The sequence below is a fragment of the Sceloporus occidentalis genome, unplaced genomic scaffold, assembly GCF_023333645.1.
Source record: "Sceloporus occidentalis isolate IW3139 unplaced genomic scaffold, rSceOcc1.0.p SCAF_4, whole genome shotgun sequence".
In the NCBI taxonomy this organism is placed as follows: Eukaryota; Metazoa; Chordata; class Lepidosauria; order Squamata; family Phrynosomatidae; genus Sceloporus; species Sceloporus occidentalis.
Window position 1 is genome coordinate 185,981,920 of NW_028316984.1, and position 20,783 is coordinate 186,002,702.

Here is a 20,783-nt window from a genome sequence, read left to right on the forward strand (position 1 = left end):
GGAAATTTTTTCCACCTGTCCTAAATGGGGTCACGCTCCCTGTGAAGGACTCTGTTCGCAGTTTGGGGGTGCTCCTGGACTCGTCGCTTCACCTTACTGCTCAGGTGGATGCGACGGTCAGGAGCACCTGTTATCAGCTTCGGCTGATACACCAACTGTGACCCTTCCTTGGCCGGGGGGACCTTGAAACCGTTATACATGCTCTGGTAACCTCTCGATTAGATTTCTGTAATGCGCTTTACATGGGGCAACCCTTGTACCAAACCCGGAAGCTTCAATTAGTGCAGAATATGGCTGCTCAGCTGGTTACTGGATGTTCCAGGGCCAGCCATATAACACCAGTCCTAAAAGATCTCCATTGGCTGCCTATTCGCTTCCGGGCCGAATACAAGGTGTTGGTTATCACCTATAAAGCCCTAAATGGCTTGGGCCCAGGGTACTTGGAGGACCGCCTCTCCCCATACAATCCGCCCCGCACTCTCAGGTCGGGTGAAAGACATCTTTTAAGAGTTCCAGACGCTCGATATGTATCAGCTCAGAGGGCTTTCTCTATTTCAGCCCCTCAGCTCTGGAACTCCCTCCCCAATGAGCTCCGTACTTCCACCTCTCTCAATGCTTTCAAGAAGAACTTGAAGACTTTTTTGTTCCGCCAGGCTTTCCTCCCATGAGCCTTGTGGTCATTCTCTTCCCCTTGGCAATGTTTTTGTGTATTCCATTCTACACAGCCACTTGTATAGGGTGTTGTTGGTTTTTACTGTTTTTAATTGTTAACTTTGTATTATTGTCATGCTGATGCTTTAATTGTCTTACTCTTTGATGTACACCGCTGTGATCGCTGGAATAGCGGTATAGAAATAAAATTTTATTATTATTATTATTATTACTATTATGAATATAAGCTCATAGAAACTTCATTAAAGTATTAAAGTATTGTCAATGCTATCTTGCAATTGAGACTAACTGTTGCTAGCTACAAATTGTTGACCTCTTTCTGCTCCATCCCTGAATGGGCCTTAGAAGTTCACCAGTGACAACCACCTGACAGAATATATGCAGAGCCATTCTGCAAAGCTCCAGTTCCATGGGCCAGGGACGTTCCAGTTGTCAAACACCAGATGCCCAGACAAATCAGGCTGTGAATGTGGAAACACTGCGGTAAGTTCTTCTTCTCCTCTGATACGCCCTGAGGCTTTAACACAAGGCTGGAAAAACTTTTTTCCCCTTGAGGGCTATATTCTTTAGGGGATAATCTTCAAGGACCACCTTCCTGGGCTGAAGCAATGAGTGGACAAAGCCAGTCAAATGTGTTTATTTCTCTCTCCTTCTCTGCCATCCCTTCTTTTTCTTTTCTCTATTTCTCCTCTCATCCCTCTCTGCCACATCCTTTCTTCTTTTTCCTGTTTTCTCTCCTCTCTGCCACCTCATGCCCTCTCCTGCTTTCTCTTATTTCTTGCCCTCTCTACCACCCCTTCTCTCTCCTCCTTCCCCCCCCCCCCCTTTCATTCTCTCTCAGGTGTTATTCACACTGTGCAAATAATCCTGGGTGAATCCGGGATAAATCTCCATTGTTCACACTCATCCTAAATGCACCCGACTAAATTTGACTTCGGGGTTTCCCCTGAGTTGTTTTTTTAAAAAATCCACATCATTGGTAATGTGAATAACTGGTGTGAATAGACTTGAATAGACCCAGGATTAAATGCTGCATGCCTTGAACATGTTCCAAATGCATTTGCATCAACTCCATCTTTATTCAAATTCCTGCGTTTATGAGCAACTGAACTTGGAGAGATGCACATTGATGAGGATCCACAGTGTGAATAACAAACCTGGAATGAGTGAGTAAAATAAATGTCTGAAGGACCTCTCAGTCTCTCTCTGCCACTTCTCTGACTATTTCCCTCTCTACCACCCTTTTTCTTTCCCCCTTTCTCTCTCTGACATCCTTTTTTTCATTCTTTCTCTTCCTCCTTCTCCTCTCTGCTACCCCATTTCTCCCACACTGCCACCTTTTCCTCCTCTTTCTCTGCCAATTCTTTTCTCTCTCTATCACCCCTTCTCTCTGTCTTTCTATCTTTGCCACCACCTTCTCTTGCAGGTCTTTTACTCCCACTCTTTCACCCTCCCTCTCCCATTTCTCTCTTCTCCACTCACTGTTTCTGCATTTCTCATCCCCAACTTGCTGGGTATTAGGGAAAGGAAAAGACAACTCTTTCTAGATATCTGAACCAACTGCTTGCAAAGGTATTTTGAATAGGGACGCAGGTTGGTGAGCCTGCTCAAGGATCTGTGGTCAAAAAACTGTTATCAACAGGAGAACTGGAGGAAACTGAACGGCTAATTAAAAGACCTCATGTGAGCACAGTTGCTACTGCTAAACTAATTAAGCTAATTTAATCAGAACAGTTCACAAAGATAAGCATCTGTGTATCAAGTTGGGTCTTCGAACGCAGTGCTACTTAAAGGGGTGGTGCGTGGGCTGATGTGGTTTGCGAGCTATCAGCTACTAGACCATGATGATTTCCCAGGGAAAAAAGGGAAACAGTTTATAGTCAATGGGCACAAATATGGTACCAGGTTAGGGAGACAATGCCAATTCCCCCAGATCAGATAATCTGAGTAGCACTGTTCTAGGAAGTTTCTTGTGTTGATCCAGTGAAGAAAAGAGGGCAGCAAACCCATAGTTCAGGGCAGGTTGGAGAAACTTTGATCTTTCAGTGGTCCTTCACACTACAAAACATTCCTTTAATATCACTTTAACTGCTCTGGCTGCATCCTATGGAATCTCAGGATTTGCATGGCAATCCTATGGATGAGACATATCCAATACCCGCTATCCTCCACCACTCCACTTAGTTCCTGCTAATTCATGTCTGTGACCTCTCTCATTCAGTCTATCTATTTGGCATGTAGGCTTCCACTCTTTCTGATGCCCTCTACTTTTCTAGCACTAGAGAGCTCTACTGTTTCAATCTACAGGATGCCATAGGACAATAATGCCAAACCTTTTAGAGACCGAGTGCCCAAACTCAGTGGCATTCCCCCACCAGGTGTCACCTGGTGCAGGGAGGAACTTCCAGGGTGGAGCTTCCACCTTCCAGGCCAGGACTTCCAGGTGAAGACCCAAGGCACACTTTCTCAGCCTCAGTCTGGCAATCATGGCTGTCAACTGCCTTCTGAAGTTGGCGGCTGTCTGAATTTGCACATAGCAGCTGGCTTCAGGAAAGTGTTGGCTGCTATGATCACTGTTCCCCTCCACCAAAGCTTAATGCTGCTGTGTGCACATTCACGCAGCAACCCCACATTTCAGGAGGAAGCAGGGACAAGTGATGCAGCCACCAGCCATTTCCCGAAGCAGGCTGTTGTGTGAGTGTGCATGAAGCAACCAGTAAAAAATAATAATATAATAAATAAATTATTTATAGCCCACCCAATCATTAGGAATCCAGGCGGGTTACAACAGTAAAAATACATTACAATAAAATACTAAATGGTCCCTTCCCAACCCCCTCCCCAATACTAAAGCTAGAAATAAACAGTCAGAATTTAAAAACAATAAAATGCAATACAGCATTAGGTTAGAATTAAAAAAAATTTGGCAGGCAAGGAGAAAATCAGAAAATTGGGATCATATTCATGAACATGCACAAGGGAGGAAGCTGGAGTTTATTGGCTAGGTTGAGAAGGCCTGCCGGAAGAGATCCGTCTTAAGAGCCTTTTTGAAGTCTGTAAGAGCAGAGATATGGTGGATCTATTCCAGCAAGTCATTCCACAACTTTGGTCCAGCAGTAGAGAAGGCTCTTTGAGTGACAGACGTTAGCCTAGCTTTTTTTGGCTGAAGTAAGTTCTTACTTGAGGACCTCAATGTGCTGGACGGACAATACGGAAGAAGGCGTTCCCTTAAGTATTCTGGACCCAGGCCATGTAGGGCTTTAAAGGTAATCACCAACACTTTGTACCTTACCCAGAAACTGATTGGCAGCCAATGAAGGGACTTCAGAACAGGTGTTATATGATCATTCTGGGAAATACCTGTAATTAGTCTTGCTGCCATGTTTTGTACCATCTGAAGTTTCTGAACTTGGCACAGAGGTAGCCCCAAGTAAAGTGCATTACAGAAGTCCAATCGAGAGGTTACCAGTGCATGTACTACTGTTTCAAGGACCCCTGGCTCCAGGAAGGGGCACAGCTGGCGTATCAGCCGAAGCTGGTAGCAAGTGCTCCTGACTGTCACATCCACCTGCGCTGACAGCTGGAATGACAAGTCAAGGAGCACCCCCAAGCTGCAGACAGAGTCCTTCAAGGCTCTGTGGATATAGTATAGTATATCTTGATTTCAGTAAGGCCTTTGACAAAGTTCCCCATGATATTCTTGCAAACAAGATTGTAAAATGTGGGCTAGACAAGGCAACTGTTACATGGATTTGTAACTGGTTGACTGACCAAATGCAAAGGGTGCTCAACAATGGCTCCTTTTCATCCTGGAGAGAAGTGACCAGTGGGGTCCCACAAGGCTCTGTCCTTGGGCCAGTTCTGTTCAACATCTTTATCAATGACTTGGAGGACAAAATTGGGAGAATACTTATCAAATTTGCAGATGACACCAAATTAGGAGGAGTAGCTAATACTCCAGAGGACAGGATCAAGATTCAAAATGACCTGAACAGACTAGAAAACTGGGCCAAAGCTAACAAAATGAAATTCAACACAGAGAAATGTAAGGTACTGCACTTAGGGCGGAAAAATGAAAAGCACAGATATAGGATGGGGGACACCTGGCTGAATCAAACTACGTGTGAAAGGGATCTAGGAGTCCAAGTAGACCACAAGTTGAACATGAGTCAACAGTGTGATGTGGCAGCTAACAAGGCCAATGCGATTTTAGGCTGCATCAATAGAAGTATAGTGTCTAGATCAAGGGAAGTAATAGTGCCACTATATTCTGCTCTGGTCAGGCCCCACCTGGAATACTGTGTCCAGTTCTGGGCACCACAATTAAAAAAGGATATTGAGAAACTGGAGCGTGTCCAAAGGAGAGCGACTAAAATGGTGAAAGGTCTGGAAACCATGCCCTATGAGGAACGACTTAGGGAGCTGGGGATGTTTAGCATGGAGAAGAGAAGGTTAAGAGGTGATATGATAGCTCTGTTTAAATATTTGAAGGGATGTCATATTGAGGAGGGAGCAAGCTTGTTTTCTGTTGCTCCAGAGACTAGGACCCGCAGCAATGGATGCAAGCTACAGGAAAAGAGATTCCACCTCAACATTAGGAGGAACTTCCTGACAATAAGGGCTGTTCGACAGTGGAACAAACTCCCTCGGAGTGTAGTGGAATCTCCTTCCTTAGAGGTTTTCAAACAGAGGCTGGATGGCCATCTGTCGGGGATGCTTTGATTGTGATTTCCTGCATGGCAGGGGGTTGGACTGGATGGCCCTTGTGGTCTCTTCCAACTCTACGATTCTATGATTCTATGGCCTGTTACAGACTGCCAAAATAAAGCTGCTTCGGGTCTCTTTGGAGATATGCTGTTTAAATGATGCATGGGTCCTAAGAGTCTGGAGGTTATGCCAAAGCCATACTCCATTCCTAAGCACTGGAGTGCAGCTTTGGTGCAGCTTCCGGATTCTTAAGATGCATGCATCATTTAAACAGCATACCTCCAAAGAGACCCAAAGCAGCTTTATTTTGGCAGTCCGTAACAGGCCCATGATTCTATGATATAGTATCTATGATATAGTATCTACTTATGGGAAGTGTGATCCCATCTAGAACTGGCTGACATAACTCCATTCCTGGGTTCGAGTTTTCAATAACAAGTACTTCCGTCTTACCTGGATTCAGCTCGAGTCGGTTTTCCCTCATCCAGTCCATTACCACCCCAAGACAGGCATTCAGAGGAGAGATGCAATCCTTAGTCACTACATCAGTCAGAGAAATATATTTGGGTGTCATTGGCGTACTGATAACACCCCGTCCCATGACTCCGGATGATCTCGCCCAGCGACTTTGTATAAATGTTAAACAGCATGGGAGACAGGATGGCACCCTGAGGGACACCAAATTTTAGCTCTTGTTTAGAGGAGTAACTGTCTCCCAGCGCCACCATCTAGAATCTTCCCGGGAGGTAGGAATGGAACCACTGTAGAACAGTGCCTCCGATACCCAACTCTCTCAGGCATTCCAGAAGGATATTCAGGAAGCTGTTGGTGACCATGAAAGAGGGGAAGGAGGAGAGGAGCAAAATCATGTGCCCTCACACCAAATGACTGCCTGAGAAGCAAAACTGTAGCAGAAGGGACCTTTAGCACAAAGGCAAAAATGGAATAGTAGCAAGGTTGACAGCCTATTGACAGGGTTTGCCCATCAATGAAAAGGTGCACTACAGTAGCGAATGAAATGCAAGGCAGCAGCAAGACAGACATGACATCATGTGATAAGTACTGGTCAAAGACACCTGTTAAATTCCACTTCTCTAACCTTGTGTGATAAAGTCCCCAGAGCTCAGAAATTTCACTTTATTAGACTACTGCTTCCAGAAGCCTACAGAAAATGTGGCCACTGGTCATACTGTCTTAGGGATTTTGGAAGTCACAATGCAAAAAAAGAATAACTTTTCTAGTCTTTCAGTGGGTTAACTGTCTGTGTCTTTGGCAAAGCTTTGCTGGACAGTATTAGAGGTACCAGGCAGTCAAAACAGCTGTGAAGGCCTAAAACTTTCTCCTCATTTAGTAACCTGTTTCTTTTAAAGGGCCACGACAGAATCTGTGCAGCCTTGCTCCAGAATTCTGGGAATCAATGCCCAGTGGCTGCATGCAAGGATCCATTGAAACCAGTTGGTCATTGCTGTGAAATATGTGGTGAGTGAAAATGCAGTGATATTAGTGACATGATACAGAAACAGATTCCACCAGGCAGATGGGATATGCAGGGAGCTCCTAGAAGCAGGAAGAGCTGCCACAAACAAAATGGAGGTAGACAGTCAATCATTAGTCTGGTAATGAAACTTCATAGCTTCCTGCCTTAGTGTTTGGACTACATCAGAAGTAAAGGTGAAGCTGTTCTCTGTGTCAAGGTTATTGTTTTTAATCCAGCAAAATTTCAAATGCTTTTCATTTTAAAAGATTAAAAAATATATTTATGAAAATCGACAAGACAGATTTAAAACATAAAGACAAAGTTTGGGCTTTATGGCTTAGGTCTTACAGGATCTTCAACCTTTGAGGGGTAGAGGGCACATTTGGACTTTTGAGAGCTATGGTTGAATGTCTTTCAGTACAAAGCACTGTAGTCATCCACTATGTAGTATAGTCCATGGGTAGAGTGTGTCCACCCTGGACACAGAGGTGCGTAGAAATTAAGAATGTAAGAACTTTATCACACCAGCCTTTGTCTCACAACAGTCTCGCTCCAACTCTATTTACAATCTTCTTCAGCATGATGCTCCAAAGGGCTACAGCAAATCTCGAAGAAGAAGACATCATTTATATACGCTACCGTACTGATGGTAGCTTGTTTAACTTAAGCCATCTGAGTGCTTGCACCAAGACTCTAAACTATCTAGTCTGTGAGCTGCTTTTTGCTGACGATGCTGCCCTCATTGCACATACAGAAGCAGCTCGGCAGCGCCTAACATCCTGCTTTGCTACAGCTGCAGAGCTCTTTGGGATGGAAGTCAGCCTGAAGAAAACAGAAGTTCTCTACCAGCCGGCACCACAGGAAGAACACTACCATCCTCACATCACTATAGGCAAATCTGTGCTTGAGTCCATCCAGCAGTTCACCTACCTGGGAAGCATCATCTCCTCAGACGCCAAGATTGATAAAGAGATCGATCACAGACTAGTAGTGCATTTGAAAGGCTTCACAAAAGAGTCTGGAGTAACAAACACTTTAGGGGAAGCACAAAAATCAATATATACAGAACCATTATACTGCCTATTCTCCTTTATGGGTCTGAAACACGGGTCACCTATCACCAACACCTATGACTCCTCGAATGCTTTCATCAGCGCTGTTTACGCACAATTCTAAATGTACACTTGACTGACTATGTGACAAATATTGCTGTCCTTGAGCAAGCAGGGATCACCAGCATTGAGGCCATGCTATTGAGAATGCAGCTGCACTGGGCAGGACACGTTTCTAGGATGGAGGACCATCGCCTCCCAAAAATAATACTCTACGGTGAACTCGCCATGGGTCAGCATAAGAGGGGAGCCCCAAAGAAGAGATACAAGGACTCCCTGAAACAACATCTCAGGCTTGGCCAAATTGATCACCAACAATGGTCTGCCCTGGCCTCTCATCGGGAGGCATGGAGACGCACTATCTACGATTCTGCAGTCTTTTTCGAAAACTCACGCCGAACGAGTTTTGAAGAGAAACGACAGCGCAGAAAGAACCACAACCCAGAAACATCACCCAAGGAGACATTGTGCTGTGCTTTCTGCAACCAGACTTGTTTATCTCAAATCAGCCTTTTTAGTCATCAACGCGCTTGTAGAAAGCATGGGATGAGTCCTTCCTGAATCTTCATTCGCGAAGAAAAGCCAGAGAGAGAGCGTATTAGTGAAGTGAACAGGAACATGCCAGTTGGAAAACGTTCAGTATCACACTTCTTTGCAATTGCATGAGTGTGCTGCTCTAGCAATCCATGGTCCCTTGTGCATTGCAGAGGAAGGGGGTTGGAGGGTGTACAAAACGACAGACACATGTTTTGGCAATAAAAAGGCCACAACTTTATTTAGCATATAAACCTCATGTGAGGGCTGGCCAGCAAGCATGAGGTCTGGATCTGACATCCACCAACCCGTGTTGGTCGATGACCCAATTGCCTGGCCTCGCCCAGGCATTCGGGATGACAGAGGAGGAACCGGCCCGACTTCTGTTCCACTTAGCAGCTGCCGGCTATGTGCATGAGCGCATCTTCGCCCCATGTCACCGGGGAACGCAAAATCGATGCCGCCCCCGCACTGGCGCCCCATGTCACCGGGGAACGCAGAATCGATGCCGCCCCCGCACTGGCGACATTGCTAGCCCTCAGCACCCCCGGGTCCCCGTGGGACTCCCGATTCCGTGCTCCGCAGCATCGGATAACCACGCCCATTCAGATCCAGAACCTATGCTACCGCCCCATAACAGGAAGTTGTGACAGAGAAAAGCAACATAGGGAGGGTGGGTGGGGAGCCGGCTAAAAATGGCACCTGGGGCCAGGGCGGCCTGGGCCTTTATAGGCCCACCAGCCAATAGTTGGCCAGGAGCCGGGGGTGGTCCCGCCTCCTGGCCAATCAGGCCCAGGCGCCTGGGCTGGCCGCCAATCAGAGCCACTTCCGCCCCGCAAGGGAGGCTGGGAAGTGTAGTTCCCAGCCCGGAAGTGGCCCGGCTGTGCAGCGCTTCCGGTTCCGCTCCCAGAGGACTCTGGGAGCGGTAGTCCTGGCCCCACGAGGGCAGGAAAGCGCCGCTGCCATGGCGGGCCCCCGCGCCGCCCAGCGCTGGTGCGGCGATGGCCACCCACCACTACCACCAACCCACCTTTCAGCAAATGGACCAGCCCGGTAAGTCGGGTGGTCCCACTTGGCTGCATTGCCCCACCTTCCATGCCTTTCAGCACATGCATGCCTTTGCTGAGGTTGTTTTTACTTGGTTCCTTTAATGTGTTTTTTAAAAATATATATTTTTGCAGTAATTATGCAATTATGACAAAAATTAAAATTAAAACACCCAAAAGGCATGGAGTAAAAACAACCTCGGCCTACTTTGGAATTTACAGCTTTGTGTGGTAAAGTCCTAAACCTCAACTATACTGGTATTTTTGGCCCTATCCTTTTGACCCACCACCCAATAGAGTGTGGCCCTCTATAAAATCTATGAAATTGAATTTGGCCATGTTATGAATTTTGCCCTCTCCACCCTTGGGTTGGAAGCCTAAACTTTAAATTTCCAACAGACCAGAAAATTATAATAAAAATGGTTAGGACTGTTCTTGTGACCACAATAATAGTCTGAATAGGTGGAAGACCAGCTTCAGCAGGTGGAAACTTGTCACAGCATTGAGATAAAGTATCATCACCTGCTGACCCCAAGGCCCCCAGTGCATTGTCTATGCCTCTTCCTGATAATAGTAATTTCAAGGTGTGTAAAAGTCATCATCAATTACTGAACTGATTTAGCTCATTTTTAAAAATTGCCTGGGTACAGCTGCTAGGAACTCATTCTAATCCACAGCTGGGAATGAAGCTAACTAAAGGCAACAGTAATGGACCTAAATTGAAATGCAATTTATAATGAAAAATATGTCCAACAGGTGAGTGGCATTTCTTTCCCCTTCTCCATATGTTTTTGTCTGTTGGTTTACCTAGGAGGCAAATATATGATTTTTCCTCCTGTACAGTGTTTTTACTTTCTAATTACCATGTGAAAACTAAATGCTTTAGGGTAGTGCCATATGTTAAGCACATTTTCCAGAATCCCTGTGCATTTGTTATTTCCTCCCCCATCCGGCAGGGAAAAGCTGATCAACTAATATAGACCAATAAGGTATGTGATGCATGGCTGTCTACCATTTTAATGTCTTGTAACTTAAACGTTTGGAAAGGTTCCTTTTTTGGACTATTGCTCCCAGAAAGCCTATATCCACCATTGCCATGGGAATCTCTGGAACTGTTGTCCGAAAAACTAATTTTCCTAAGCTCTGACCTGACCAGCCAAACTTCGAGCAAACCTGCACCCATCAATTGTGCTCCAAGACAATTGGAAAACAAATCTATCACTGGCTGGCAAATGTGCTCACTCCATTTGATGAAATTATTCCAAATGCAGTGGTTTTTACAGAATCTGGAGGAAGGAACAATGAGGTGGTGGGAAAATAGCCATGAATATAAATGAAAGGTAGCAGCAGTATTAAAGCTGAATATGACTGCAGAATGCAGGGGGGAAGCCATGAAAAGCAGTTGCTGGAGACTGGAAGTCTTCCTTTTACAGCAAAGAACAGATATTTCAGCTTTGTACAAAATGATGCTACTTGCAGGGCGGACATTAAATGAACTAAGTTTGATTAACACTGATGCAATTGCAAGTGAAATGGGTCAAAAGTGTGACAGAATAGCAGTGACTCAACCATTAAGATGGTTCAACAAGCCATCTGTTGTGAAACTGGGAGCTCCTTGCACTGCTTATGCTTATAAGCAGGAAACTATGGAGTCTTCCTTTCTTCATAGTTGTACTGCTTCTGAAACTTGTAGATTTTATAGGAATATAAACCAGACTGCAACAGTTCTAGTGCAACATGAGTTTGTGATAGAAACAGAAGTAATTACTCTTAATGCTCTTTAACATAAAAAGAAAGCTTACATTTATTGTCTCAGGAAATCCATCTTACAATAGGAAATGAGACAGACATAATAAGTTGACCTATACAACAGGCCTTTCTCTCTGTGCCATTGCTTTAATTGGTGTACAGCTTCCGCGTAAGCTGGAAGCCGCGTATAGTGTGCCCATGTATGGCATGGGCACAACTGTACTTGGTTAGAAGAGGCCCTAAAAGCTGACTGTCATGACTGTATGTAAGCTAGCAGCCATTATTGGGGCTGGAGCTCCATGGATGCTGTCTTTCTAGATAAAAGGAACAAAGAGACTAATTAAGGGTCTAAACAGACCATCCCTTTCTGCACCAGATCAGGCCATGGCAACTACATGCCACAGCCCCAATCTACCATTTCTGTGGCCCAAAAAGGAGCCACAAAAAAGGCTCCTTTTTGCACCATGGAAAGGGCACCCTCTGGACGCAACTCCAAAGGAGCACCGTGATGCTGCCCACCATGCGGTCAGGCGCATGGCGTGATGGTGGCATCAAGGCAGTGTTGGGGCATGCATCGTGTGGACACTATGCCCACACTCTGACCTGAAGCTGGCATTTATTGCCGGTCTGTCGAGGCTATAATGTTCACAAAGATGGGGGGGGGGCAGATGATCTCTGCAGGTAAGAAGGCTTCAGTAGATAGACAGAAGAAAGATGCAGAGAGGTTAAAGAAAGGGCAGATGTTATCTAGACTCCCCTGTCTCACTAATCACTTTATACTCCTTAATTCCAACAGATTTATTTATCAGTTTTTTAATCACACCCTAGCAGATGTGGGATGCATGTGGAGTATGCATGCATATATCTGAAGGGCACACTGTCACCAGCTTGGAAAAGGCCAAAAGGGTATTTAGCCAGCTGCCTGCCATGAAATGGGGATATTTCTCAACTCACTCCTCTGGGTTCTAGGACCCTAACTTCTGTCTGAAAGAGATTGGGCATGCTGTAGAAAACAGTGCTGGCTGTGAAAAATGGCTTCAGCACGTGATCCAAGTCACACTTTATAGGGCTAAGTGAAATTCAAGAGGCATATACTTCAGGGGTACTAGATCTAAAGCAACTTGATTTGACTGCATCAGCATTAAATAATGGTTTGTGACTCTTGCTTGAGAGGCATCAGTAATAGATCACTTGAAAGCAACCACAGTAATAGAACATTTAAAAGTGACTACAGTAATATACATTCAAGCTGCTAGTGTTACAACAGACTAAGGAATTGCTTGCAATTGCTAAATCAATTACTCTGCTTATGTCTTCTTGTCTTGTTTTGTTTCAACTACAGGAGCCACAGTTTCATTGGAATACTTTACTGGTTTTGACATAGAGGTGTATCGGAACAGAATACTCCACACTTTTCTGAGTTTGGTATGCTACCCTCGTTCCTAGAATTGGGCATGACTTCAATGAGGAGGTAGTGTTGCCAGGTGAAAAACAGGGCAGGGTTTCCATAGTTTTAGTAGTTGTTAGAAAGTAGAATTTAAACAGATGTTGGTTGGGATTTTGTAGTTAGTACTACAAAGTCAAAATCCAAGCTAAAACAAGAACATTCAGGGGGCAGGATTTCAACAGGGAGAAATGTTGATTACTGTAGCTAGGCAGTAAAAATGAAATGCACAGATACAGGATGGATGACATCTAGCTTAATGGCAGTACTAATTGACTGAAGGCCAACCGTGAATGGAGGAAGAGGAAGGGGCTGCTGTTTTTGACTGACTTTGGACAAAACTGGAACTAGACACTGGAAGGCATGAGAAATTCAGCCTTCTACAGTTATAATTATCATTTTACTCCAGTCGGGAGGTGATATGTGTGTTCATTTTTAATCTCATCCCAGGGTGCAGAAATGTTTACTTCAGTTACTCTTTTTTAAAAAGAAAAACAATTAAATGAATCTACCGTAGTTGGGACTAAGTAATAATATTCAAGGCAGACATTCACTGTTTTCCGGACAGTATATTACCTAGCAGTACCCATATTTTTCTTGCTCAAATACCTCAAGTTCAGTTCCTGCTGTCTCCAGGTAAAACAGGTTTTTCATAATTTGTGGGTCAGTCACAGAAATACAGTATCAGTCTTATTGGACTCAGTATGATCAACTCTTTAATATTATAGAGACAGCATTTGAAAGAATCCACCAGCTATAGTGAGTGTGCTTTACATGTTCCTTGTGTTTTTGCATAGCCCAAGAATGCAGGTATTCAGATGGCCATATCAAAGGTGAATGGATCACTAGCATTTCTGGGAACTGTACAACGCAATTCAGTCTCATCCATCCAGATTGTACTCATTGACAACAGGACAGGGTCACAGATTGGGACTCATGCTGAACAGCTGGCTAAGGACATCATGGGGGATATAGCAGAGCATGGTAATGATTTTCTTCTCTTAATTGTGCAGATGCTTGTTGCAAAGGATCTGTAAAGCTTTTAGAGTGACAGCAATGTGCCTTGTCTTGTATAGCTGTCTTGCTTGTGGGAGAGACCTTCTGCTCTATGTACGAAAGGTTGTGAACTAAACACCTTGCTTTTCTAGTTTTAAGGATCACATAGTAGGAGTGGAAAAACTGCCATGGAAGCTAGTCCCAGTTGGAATAAATAGTATTCTCAAATACCTTCAATCATTTAGATTTATATTTCCCTCTTTCCTCTGATGAGCTCAAGACAAAATACATAGCTTTCCACCTTTCTACTATATCGTGACAAATCATCTGTGAGATTGGTCAGGCTGAGACAGAGTGACTGGCCCAAGGGCTCATGGGTGTTTGAGAGACCTTCATAGCTCAATGTGGTTTTGAACCTGGTTCTCAAACTCCCAGTAACAGTCTAGCACAAAAACCACTATGCCACACTGTGTAGTCAAGCAAAATATTGGGTAAATGGACAAATAGTCTGATCTGGCATAAGGCAGCTTTTTGTGTGCCTCATTTGTGACCAGGCACAAGAGCTGTGCACTCAAAGACTTTCTGGCCTTGTCTGCCTTTAATGTGTTTTGTACAAACTGAGCATTTCAGCCACAATCTGTTAAATATTAAGGTGCTGTTCCAAGGGCTATACAATTTTACACAACCTACTGCTGTGAAGACTTGTCAGGCATTCTTCCTCCATTTTGTCCTGCCTGATTCTCATTTATACACACATTTAGCTCTTCCAAGCTTATTGGACCCAGCTTTCACCAAGGGCTATAAAAAACAAAGCTTGAGGAAGTTGAAGCTGTCAGTTAACTTGATGGTGGGATTTGCCTGTCAATGAACTGGATGGTGGAATTTATTAGGATGCCTTTTCTTGTCAAAGGTGTCAAATGACAATGAGTGTAATAATCCATAGGATGGAACATGGGCAAGTAATGTTTTAGACTAGAATCCCCAAAATCCCCCAGCCATTGTGTCCATGCTAGTTTGGAGGGTGTGCTAGAAGCTGTAATACAAGTAAGTGACTTTCCCAAGGCCTGCACCATCAATTTCATTTGTTTAAGGTCCCTTACACATATGGTAGGTATCCTGCTAACATCTTAGATTTATGTAAGTGTAGCTTAAGTATGTGTAGATCCCTTTTTGTGCAAGGTGTAGGGGGTTATTACCTTGCCCTTGCACTCTATCCAAAAACCTTCCACAGCCAGTAGCTGTCAAGAGTTGTTTGCTTCTTCTCACTAGAAGGAAGGGAAGGCAATTCAGACCATGAATATTCAACTGCTCTGAGCTCCTGGGGAAAGGAAAAGATGGGCACATTCAATCTGAGAATGTGCCCCTCATTTCTCTCCCCTGATGGAGCTGAGAGCAGCTGCTTCTCAATAGACTTAGTCACCTCCCCTCCCCTTGTTCACTGGTTCACGGAGCCTCTTCCAGCAGATTGACAGATGCTGAGGACTGCACATGTGGAGTTACAGACCTGTGCAAGGTCTTGGCCAATATCTGAGTAATCCCCACAACAACCTTTTAACATAGGCCTGCAAGTGTACCACAGATTTAGAACTGGACCTAATACATTTGTCTGTATGGTCAATCAGTTCACAGATGAACTAAAATGCCACTTTAGTCAAGGCAATAGTATTGTCCCTCTAGGCCAATGTATTCTGCTCATGGGTCTCTAAGGCTTGAGGCAGGCAAGGTCTTCTTTTTCATGATTGTCTGATCCTTTTAAATTAGAAACTCTGTCAGGGATTCACCATGGTACCTTTGGCATGCAAAATAGGTATTTCTGTAATCAGACAATGATCCCTCCCAACCAGGGATTTCCTGTCACATAGCTCATATTTAGGATTGCCAGGATGAATACAGGACAGGGCTCCTGTATCTTTAATACTTAATATATCCCAGAGCAGGGAGTTGTAGCATAAAGTTCTGCGAGATAGAACTACACAATGGCTGGTATACAGTTAGAGACATATGTATGCATAAGTCACGCTACACATACAGAGCCAAAAAAAAAAAAAAATCACCATTGTGAAATGGATGTATTCTGCTGATAGCATTGCCTGCTACATCTTCCTACTCCAGGATCAGTCAGCTATTAAAGATAACAGGAGTTCTTGATGTTTGACCTCAAGTCAGCTTAGGTCCAAAACACATTGCAAAAATAATGCAGTTTGAGACCTCTATAACTGCTTTGGCTCAGTGCTGGGAAATCCTGGGAATTGTAGTTTGTTGTGGTACCAGAGATATCTGACAGAGATGGCTAAATATCTCACAAAACTACAGTTCTCTGAATTCCCTAGCACTGAGCTAGAGCAATTAAAGCAGTCTCAAATTGTATTATTTCTGCAGTGTATTTTGGATCATAGGGTAACCCTCCCATCAGTAACTGCCTTGCTCAAGAGATTCCACCTAAACATTAGGAAGAACTTCCTGATGGTTAGAGCTGTTGGGCTGTGGAACACACTCCCTCAGATTGTGGTGGAGTCTCATCTTTTGGAGGTTTTTAAACAGGCTGGATGACCATCTGTTGGGAGTGGTTTTATTATCTTTCTGCATGGCAGAAACTTCCAACTCTATGATTCTAAATCTTGCACACTCAGGACCCATGGTTTCTTAGGCGGAATCTATCAACCTGTAGTGCTTCTTCTTTTTCTACTACTTTCCACTTTACTAATCACTGTTGTCTTTTTCAGTGAATCACATTGTTTTATGGTATGTCCAAAGTACGACAGCCTCATTTTCGTCGCCCTTGTTTCTAGGATTTATTTGCTCTAAGACCCATTCATTTGTCTTCTTAGAAATCCATGATATCTGTGGAACTCTTCTTCAGCACCACATTTCACATGAGTGGATTTTCTTCCTGTCTGCTTTCACACTGATACACAGAAAGATACAGGAGACCTGTCCCATATTCAACCTGGCAGCCTTACTGCCATACATATGCCATTACAATATGCCAAATTTCTAAATTTGTCCATTATTATGCTATGTTATCTGTTAATAGACAAGCAGTAACAGGTCAGACACTTGAGAGTATGCCCTAATGGACACTGTGGGAGTTACTTGGTAGTAAATATAGGATTGTGCTATGAAGGAATGAATAGTCTCCCAACATTTGTTCTATCAGATTTTGGGAAGGAACATTGCAGTTGTAACACTAGAAGGGGCTAGTGGATGAAGGGGTCATTTTCTCCCTTCATTTGCTCACTATGGAGATAATTGCTACTTGCTGCCAGTAGGAATTAGGGGATGTGAATAATATTCATATATTCTTTTATCCCAGGGTGAAGAGTGTTTGATATTTCAAGACATTACAGTATTTTGAAAAGGTGTCAGTCCTACAAAGCAAAAAGACTGGTGTTCACTAGTTTTGTTTCTAATTTTCATTGGCATTCCAGAAAAATTATTATTATTATTATTATTATTTGCAAAACAAAACAAAATTTTAAAACCCTTTGCAATGTTTGCAAAAGTCTCAAAATGTGGGAAATAACTGAAAATGGATAAAACCTCTTGCAGTCTTTAGCCAGACTGTGAGTATGAAATAAGGAAAGATTTACAGTCTAGTAACCCACTGGGGTGAGCAATTCAGCCAAAGAGGAATGACAGAGAGGAGCCATCTGGCAGGAAATAGATTACTCACTCCATGCAGACTTATTGGACCTCTGATCTGAGCTGTGATATACATACTGTACCACTTTGCAGGGGAATCCTTCGGCATTGCAGCTGGCCACTTGCAAGCAGCTACTGGCAGTAACTGGAATGCTCAAAGGGCCAATGGACACGCTACTGCTACGATTGCTGGGACAGTTGTTGGTGTCGTCCTTCTCCTCCTGCTGTTGGGAATTGTCCTGCTTCTTTACAGGAAAGGGATATTAAGGTAACAGGGATGATCTACATATTCAGAAAATGTTTGTGGTATGATACTATAGATCTTTGCCACTTCAAAATACTGAGGGAGAGTACATGCAGATGCTCCCCTGCTCCATGATTATAGTTAAAAAAATATATCTTGCATATCAGGAAGAAAATTAAGGTAGAATTTTTCTCTGTTCACAGAGGTTGGAAAAGTCCCCCCCCCCTTTATTTTATTTTATTATTATTTTCTTTATATTACAGCTCCTAGAATTCCTGTAGTCAGTATTCTGGAAGTTCTAGCCCAAAGTAGTAGTTTTCCCAAGATCTACTTTTTTCATATCGCATCAACCATTGGAACTTTAATATAATGCTGAGTGCTCTCTAGCCATAATCAAGTTAGTACTTTTCCTGTTTTGGTTCAGTAGCGCAACAGTTTCCACTTTCAAGTTCCCAAATATTGTTGGACTTCAACTTTCATGCCCTGTCTGCATGGACAAAATAAAATGTCCTCCCCCTGTCTTCTCAGAGGGGAGTCCAGACGATGAACAGACCAAGTTCCAGTTCTGGTGTGAACAGTCTGAATGACATCTGGCCTCTTCAGCATCAAACTTGGGGCATATCTGCCTTATAGTGGAGTAAAATAACTTTTGCTCTGAATTTTCCTAGAAGATCTGGAGCTCTCCATTCCAACATGGGGCAGCTGTTTACAAGCTGCCTTGAGTTCCAATTTTTTTGGGAGGGAGAGTGGGGTACAAATAAATATAATAAAAATAATGTACAAGTCATCCCAATGAGCTGCCTGATGCAGATATGGCTACAGCAAATCACTCGCTCTGAGGTCAGAACAAGGCACTCAGCCATGTCATTGATACTGCATGCCTCGCTCTGACCTAAGAGTGAGTGACTCACTGCTGCTACCATGCCAGGGAGCACAGTGGGAGGTGTGTGCAAACAGTCATGTGGCACCGCAGTGAGAGTGCCAGGTAACAACGAGGATGTCAGGTCAACTCTTAGGCCAGAATATTCTGGCTCATGAAGACAGGGCCTCAGAAGCCCCAGCCAACAAGGCCAGTGATCAAAAATTCCATAAGTTGTATTCCAGTAACAGATGGCGACTCACATGTTTAGAACCACTGCAGTAGTAGAGCATTCAGTGCCTTGTATGAGAATGAAAGAGATGACAGTAGCTGCATGGTGTACACATTTTTGATTGGTATACACATACTTCCAAACTCTCTGCTCAGGATCCAGAAAAATGCTTCATCTATATTCACCTTATTATATTAAAAGCATAATTATTTTCACATTTTCATTGTGAAACAGATGTTGTTCCTCTGTAGAGTCTCTTTATTTGTGGGATTACAGGTCCATTACTAATCGTCAGGTTAACCTGCATTGATTTGGAATTTTGTATAATCCATCTTCTGTTCACCCAAGCTTCCAGTTGGTTAAAAATATTATTTAAGCAAATTAGTATCATCAGTCCCTTTAAGTACCAATCAGTCCCAATCCTTAAGTGATGATATTAAACATGGGAGAATAAACTTGTGACTTTGTACACTTTTAGGCTAAATGTTCCTTAAGTACTGGAATTCAAAGCTATTTAACATGGGAGAATAAACTTGTGATTTTGTACTTTAATGCTATTTTACAAAGATAAACAAGCAGTTTATGCCTTTATTAACTCCCTTTGGGGAGAATTATCATTTCACACAGAGAGTATGTTGCCTGGGCATATTCTTATCAATCCACTCTATATCTTTTTTCTTTTTTCTTTTCTTTTTTGGCTGGGTTTTTCAGGCTATGAGGCCATGTTATAGAAGAGTTTATTCCTGACATTTCGCCAGCAGCTGTGGCTGGTGTCTTCAGAGAATGCTGGCATGGAAGAGAGTAGTGTATATATACTGTTGGTTGAGAGGAGGTGATTTGCATGTTAATCTGTATATTGTTCTCTTAACATACAAATCACCTCCTCTCAACCAACAGTATATATACCCCACTCTCTTCCATGCCAGCATTTTCTGAAGACGCCAGCCACAGCTGCTGAGGAAACATCAGGAATAAACTCTTCTAGAACACAGCCTCACAGCCCAAAAAACCCACAAAAAACTATGGATGCCAGCCATGAAAGCCTTCAACTTCACATCACTCTATATCATATGTAAGGAATCAAACATCTTACACAATATCATCTGTTGGGGAATCTACAGATCTCTAAATAGGAGATATTAATAATAGGCAGATAAATGTGATGGAGTATCTAATTGTTATTTGTTGGTAGCTGACCTCAAGTCAACCTTGACCCATGGCAACCCTATGGATGAGACATCTCCAAACCCCCCCGCTCCTCCATTGCTCTGCTCAGGTCTTGTAGATTCAGTCCCGTGACCTCCTTCATCGAGTCCATCCATTTGGCATGTGGTCTTCCTCTCTTTCTGCTGCCCTGTACCTATCCTAGCATTATTATCTTTTCCAATAATTTGCCTTCTCATGATGTGGCCAAAGTACAACAGCCTCAGTGTAATCATCTTGGCTTCCAGGAAGAGTACAGGCTTGCTTTTCATTTTGACTGTCCACAGTATCTTCCGCACTCTTCTCCAGCACCACATCTTAAATGAGTTGATTTTCTTTTTATCCGCTTTCTTCACTGTCCAGCTCTCACATCCATACATGGTGATGGGGAATACAGTGGACCCTTGTTATACGCTGGGGTTTGGTTCCAAGATCCCTCGTGGATAACAAAATCTGTGTATGCTCAAGTCCCATTTAATATAATGACATAGCAAAATGGTGTCCCTTATAAAAAATGGAAAATCAAGGTTTGATATTTGAAATTTATACTTTTTTTAAAAAAAAAAAATTCAAACCGTGGATGCTTGAATCCGTGTATAAAAAATCAGTGTATAAGAAGGACCGACTGTAGAACGGATTGAACAATTCTAATTTTAGCGCCCACTTGTATGTCTTCACTCTTTAGGATCTTGTCCAGTTCTTTCATTGCTGCCCTCCCCATTCTTAGTCTTCTACTGGTTTCTTGACTGCAGTCTCCGTTCTGATTAATGTTTGATCCAAGCTTTGAGAATGCTTTAACTGTTTGATTTCTAATAGCCTTGCAGTAACCAGTATTATCAGATATCAGTAAGAAACAACACTGTTGC

At 43.3% G+C, this 20,783-nt stretch overlaps 1 protein-coding gene across 1 annotated transcript in view; it reads left to right on the plus strand.

Moving 5' to 3' along the window:
- Positions 1-20,783, plus strand: part of AMN (amnion associated transmembrane protein) — a 144,563-nt gene that overhangs the window by 114,847 nt on the left and 8,933 nt on the right. Inside the window, exons 7-11 of the mRNA XM_089523175.1 lie at positions 1,018-1,155; positions 6,750-6,858; positions 12,640-12,722; positions 13,539-13,725; positions 17,473-17,647. Of these exons, the coding sequence (XP_089379301.1) occupies positions 1,018-1,155; positions 6,750-6,858; positions 12,640-12,722; positions 13,539-13,725; positions 17,473-17,647 (692 nt within the window). The remainder of the gene's footprint in view (positions 1-1,017; positions 1,156-6,749; positions 6,859-12,639; positions 12,723-13,538; positions 13,726-17,472; positions 17,648-20,783) is intronic.